Source organism: Emericellopsis cladophorae, assembly GCF_022114955.1.
Source record: "Emericellopsis cladophorae strain MUM 19.33 chromosome Unknown NODE_136_length_16611_cov_136_579533, whole genome shotgun sequence".
Lineage (NCBI taxonomy): Eukaryota > Fungi > Ascomycota > Sordariomycetes > Hypocreales > Bionectriaceae > Emericellopsis > Emericellopsis cladophorae.
The window spans coordinates 1-5629 of record NW_026251061.1 but is presented as its reverse complement, the minus strand read 5'-3'; the positions used below and the strand labels follow the sequence as shown (position 1 = coordinate 5629).

At 56.2% G+C, this 5629-nt stretch overlaps 1 protein-coding gene across 1 annotated transcript; it reads left to right on the top strand.

Moving 5' to 3' along the window:
• Positions 1 to 317: 317 nt before the first annotated feature.
• On the top strand, positions 318 to 4639 carry J7T54_003818 (uncharacterized protein; the record flags this gene model as incomplete). The annotated part of the gene is made up of 6 exons (XM_051510612.1): positions 318 to 695; positions 829 to 1098; positions 1242 to 2177; positions 3017 to 3228; positions 3330 to 3563; positions 3722 to 4639. Coding segments are annotated over 6 exons (2948 nt in total), but the record flags the coding sequence as incomplete, so codon positions are not given.
• Positions 4640 to 5629: the final 990 nt, after the last annotated feature.

Sequence of the window (5629 nt, the reverse complement as noted above, 5' to 3'; positions counted from 1 at the left end):
AATGAACGAAATACCCTAGGAGCGCTTGGACAGAGACTAGACTAATGCATCCTGCGGACTGCGCCGTCTTTCAAAGATACTCTTTCCAGAAGAGACGAACCAAAGGCGAGGGGGGGAGGGACGTTGATTTACATAAATAGGCCCCCTTTAGAGTCTGTCTATCTTGTCCTGATAATAGATGTTTCTGTGCGGCAGACAATACTTGCGCCTGTACTCCGTACTTTCTTCTACTTTGAGGATCCTCCTCGTTGACTGACTAACTACCCGAAAGAAGAAAGAGGAACCTCTCTTTGATCAACCACGGCTGCTTTTCCATCATGGTCACCACCCAACTCCAGCAGGTCCATCTCGTCAAGCAGGCCCCCGGCTACCAGCTCGTCGACCCGTCGACCTCGAACCTCCTGCCAGGCATAGACGGTATTGCCACGGCTGCAGATCTCTATCGGCAGGAGCACGAGGCGCTCGAGGACAACCTGCTCGCGGCCTGCGCCGCCCATTTGTGGCACAAGGGCTCGTATAGAGCCGTGTGCCCGCGGCCTATCCTCATTAGGAAGCACCACCAGCGGCAGCTCGAGGCCCTCCACGAGGCCTTGACGGCCGCTATTATCGACATTGTCCAGCGGTGGTGGACCGACGAGGAGGCGCGACTGCCTGAGCGGATGCCCCTCGAGCCTGAGGAGGAAGAACATCTGAAGGTACGTCCACATAGCACAGAGTTCGCTGGCCAACAGACAGCGCATTGGCCCCCTCATCCTTGCATATTCTCGTTTGCTCCATCTCTCGTCTCTTCTCTCACTCACCAATTGAACTAAACGAAAACACTACTAGTGGATGGATGCCCAGGTCGCCAATGGGACTCTGCAAGAATTCACTGCATGTCTCGGTTCGTGGAGGCCCGACTTTCTCGTCGAAGAGTATCGAGATTCAGACAGAAGGGGCAGAGTCCTCTCGGAGAACTTCAGTATTACCGAGATCAACGCAAGGTTCTCCTTCAATGGCTTCATGCACGAGGCGTACGGCCAGCGCGCATTGGATGACGTCCTGGCCGGAATCGGTGCGGGAGCAGAAGGGCTCGTCAGTGCCACTAATGCGGACAAGGTAAGAAGTTTGCTCCCTTTCTCTCTTCCCGCCCCCCCGGCCACTCTTTCTGCACGCTCCCCTCATGGGGAAACCTTTTTACATCAGCTGACTCCTTATGCGTGCGTGGAAAAAGAAAAATTTACTAAAATATGCGCATATAGATCCTCGATGGCTTGTTCAGTCTCTTCCGGCCCGACCGCCCACTCCACCTGCTCAAGGACCAGGAGAATGGCATCGACATCCACATGTTCATCGACGCCGTCGAGCGCCGCTTCGGCATCAAGCCCAGGATCATCGACCCTGCCCAGCTCAGATTGCTCCCTAACGGCAACGATGACGGCGGCCAGGGTGGCTTCCGCCTCTGCTGCCTCGTCTCCCCCACGCCCACTGTGTCAGGCGGCGGTGACGACAGGGACAGGGACCAGGGCATGGGCAGGGATACTAATGAAGTACCACCGCACACCACAACCCCGGCGCTAATCACCACCCCCGACGGCGAGTTGGTCGAGGAAATCTTCCAGGTCGGCCTGGAGCTGCACCAGCGCGAGCTCGCGGCACTGGCGCCCGAGATGCTGCGCCAGATCAGCCTGCGCTGCTTCAACGACATGCGCACCATCTTCCTCGTCCACGACAAGCGCATGCTTGGCATCGTCAAGCAGGAGCTACCACGCCTGGTCGCGCGGGGCGTCCTGACGCGGACCCAGGCCGCGACGCTGCGGCGGGGCGTGGTAGATACGGCGCTTCCGGGGTCGTCCGAGCTCCAGCGCATCCTCGACGCCTCGAGGGCCGACCCTAGCGTCAGGGACGGCTATCTCATGAAGCCCATCCGCGGGGGCAAGGGCGCAGGCATCGTCTTTGGCGACGACATGACGGCCGACGACTGGATCGCGTTGCTCGAACGGCTGTCCCGTAGCGCCAGCATAGAGGCGGGTGTGTCGAGCGTGGTGCAGCGGCGCATCGAGCCACGGTTATACGACGTGGTACTCAAGGCATCGGGTGAGAGACACAGCTACCCGCTGGTCGGCACGTATCACGTCGTCAACGGGAGGCTGTTGGGCCTTGGGACGTGGCGCGCCAGCGGTGGCCGGATCGTCGCAGTCAGCTGTGGGGGATCGTGGATCTGCTCCGTCATTCGCCAGGGGTCCGAGACGGGACGTGCATGCATAGTCTTGTAATTAGGCGCCCTACATATCTGAACGGGCTAGTAGCGCAGGGATGGTATTGAATAAAGGAGGTGAATCAATTTACTGCTAGTCTGTGTGGAGACCATCCCCTCTATCTGCAGGATAAGCAAGCAGACATTAGACAGACCCCGCTTGACTAGGTCGATCATATGGCAGCTCAAGAATCCGAATCCTCTCAAGCCGACGTCAGCCCTTGCAACTTCCTCCCCACCTCCTTTACCCCTAGTCTTGCAGATCAGCTAGACAGTTGCGTCGCCGATTCTGCAGGCAAGCCAAGGACCGGGGAACGATCCCGTCCCCCGTCCCCTCCTCGAAGAAGCGACTAGCATAGCGGCAGTGGTGGCATTGCATCGAACCTGTATATCGTGATATCCACCCCTTCCTCCTCTTTCCTGGCCTATTAGACGACGACTGGACTATTTCATCCCTAGCCATAAGTTCATGTCTGTCTCGGGCTCGTACTTGCGCCGGCACCCAGAGCTGAACGGGTGGCAAGCGCGAGACGTCTCTTTCTACACTACACCTTCAAGTTCTATATATGCAGGCCGCTCACTGTTCCGGCTGTAAAGGCAGGCCGTGAACAGACCTCAGTCATCGTCAATGAAAGTCGAGGCGAAATGTGTCTACTGAGCCCTCTTGCCTCTTTGTTCCGCAGACGAGAAAAGATTTTAAGCGAGAATATGTCACACACACCCTCCACCAGGTCATGTAAGGTAGCTGGCTGGCTAGCCAGCTGGGCTAATTTGGAGAAGAAAGAGGAAGACAAGTCGTATCCTGGCTACTCGTTGTCGGAGATACTAGCCGACGCCGACGCGCACCCCTTCTACGCCGCCGAGGCCGAGTACCCTCCCGATCCGCGGACTCTGCGGGACATTCAGACGCAGGTGATCGAGAAGAGCGACGTAGCAGCAGGAGCAGATTCAGGTCATCTCCAAGCACGGCCCTTATTATGGAAGACGAATCTGTAAGCTTTCTCTCACCCCCAAAGATAGTATCTGCTACGTTATCTTGGCTGCGATGGGTCGAATGAAGCGTGCGTAAGGTGCTTACTCTTCACGTCCCTAGATACACCGCCATCCAGCGATTGATCGCCGATACCAGTCCCAGCAACACCTTTCGCCGGGGCGTGTACAGCAGCGTCACCGGTGGTGGCAGCGGACCGAATCCGCTCTTCTTCGCGACGGATGTCCACGAGAACCGCAGGCACAGAGCCCAGTTCGGCGCTTTCATCCGCCGGATGGGCCTCCTCAGCGACGCAGACTGGGTCGTGACGTTGCACATGGGCGGCGGTCTATACAGGTGAGGCAGACCCTCACTCACACACTATCTCTCGCTCTTACTCCCGATGGCACGGGCTCTGTTTCGTCACGCCGGGGGATTTCGGTCGACGAGAAAGATAACATTGGTGAGAGGTGCCATGACTATAGCTGACGTTGTAAAATGGATGAGATTTATAGATCGCTGGACCTCACGCTCGAGCTGCTCGAGAATGCGGGTGCGTCGGTCCTCGCCGCGGGGAGTTACATGAAGCCCGCAGAGGTCGTGAGGCTGCTGGGGCAATACCATGCCAACGTTATCAGCGGCGAGTCGAGCCAGGTCGTGCAGCTGACGCACTACATCTCCACCCTCTCTGTCCAGGACAGGGCGCTCATCACTATCGACAAGATCATCTACACGTCCGAGGGGCTCACGCCATCTCAGCGCGCGTACCTCCATTCGGTGCTGGGCCCGGTTCAGATCTTCTCCATACTGGGCAGTGCCGAGGCTGGACCCTACGCCGTGAGCTGTCTTCACCTCCTCGACAGTGTGGCTGCGGCCGACCAGCAGAGTTTCGTGTTTGATACGCGGCACACCATTATCGAGATCCTTCCGCTTCTCCCGCAGGATGATTGCCAGGACACCGACGGTAGCATCAAGCCCGTGCCCCTTGAGCATGGGCATATTGGCATGATTGCGCAGACGTCCCTCTCGAGGTTACGCAACCCGCTTGTGCGGTACATCACCGGCGACGTTGGCTCCCTCCACCGTCTTCCCGCGACAGCGAGAAACAGAGTCTGCGCCGGCGACTGGGACCACTTGTGTGTCCTCCGTCTCCAGGGCCGCGATCGCCGCTTCAGCTTCGCGTGGGACGGGGACTACTTTGAGTTTCAGGGTCTGGAGAGGATCCTGAACGACGAGGTGCAGGGGGTCCTGCAGTGGCAGGTGATCTTGGAGAAGAGGGAGGCGTCCCAGGAAGTGGTCTTAGAGATTCGCCTGCTGCGGTCCGAGTCGTCTAGTGCTAGCGCCGACGGCATCGTCTCGAGATCAGATTGCGGGTTGGAAGGGCGTATTCGGGACTTTCTGCTTGTTAGCGCTCTAAACGAGGATCGCTTTCGGTTCGTTTTAGTTGATGGGTTGAGCGGTCTTATAGTTAGTAAGACAGGTGGGAAAGTTATCAAGTTTGTAGATAGAACGGAATAGATCTTGAGTACTAATAGTGAGAACTTTACTCGCCACGTTAATATACGAAGATAATCTATCCTATCCTACGGACCTAGTATTCCCTCGCCCCTTTACGCGCGAAAAGGGAACCCCTGCCCCCTCCCACCCAATCACATACGCTTCCCCTCATTTTATAAGACACGCCTCCCCTACTACCCCTAAATACCCCTATATCCTATTATATCTCTAGAGGATCTATATATCCGTGACCACGCTAGGATAGATCCCGACCTTATCGTATTAGCATAAATATAAGAGAAAGAGCGATACGAAAAAAGTCTATCTTTCCCCTCTCATAACTTAACCTAGTCTACGGATTTATATATATATATTATTCTATATCCCCTTCTTACGTACTATATATCGCTCCCGGTGATTTCGTTACCGCTATAGCCCTACGTAACCACCTAGTCGTACTTCTAGCTAGTAACGCCTCCCGCTACGAGCTCGCCTCCTCCTAGCTACCAGCCGCGCAAGGACGGTCCACTAGAGCTATAGCTACCGCCGCCGGCCCGGCGCTCGCCGAACCTCAACGACTAGATCCTTTATACGTAAGAGGTCGCCGAGGATAGGCGGATATAGCAGAAGGCGATACGCGCGTGTGTTACGACCTAACATGCGACCGCATGCGCCGTCATGCGCCTCGCACGTGACTCTCACGCATGTCCTACTATTTTCACCAATCACGCACTAATCACGCTAATCACTACTTACAAATATCACGACCACGGCGATCGGTTGTATTTGATCACCACTAATCACTCTTAATTAACTATGATCACTTCGTGATTAACTTAGTATATAGGAAGCTGTCAGGGGGGGTCGGTCGGCAGGTAGGACGGGGAACACTCGGTCAGGCTGATCTAGTCTATTACTACGGATAG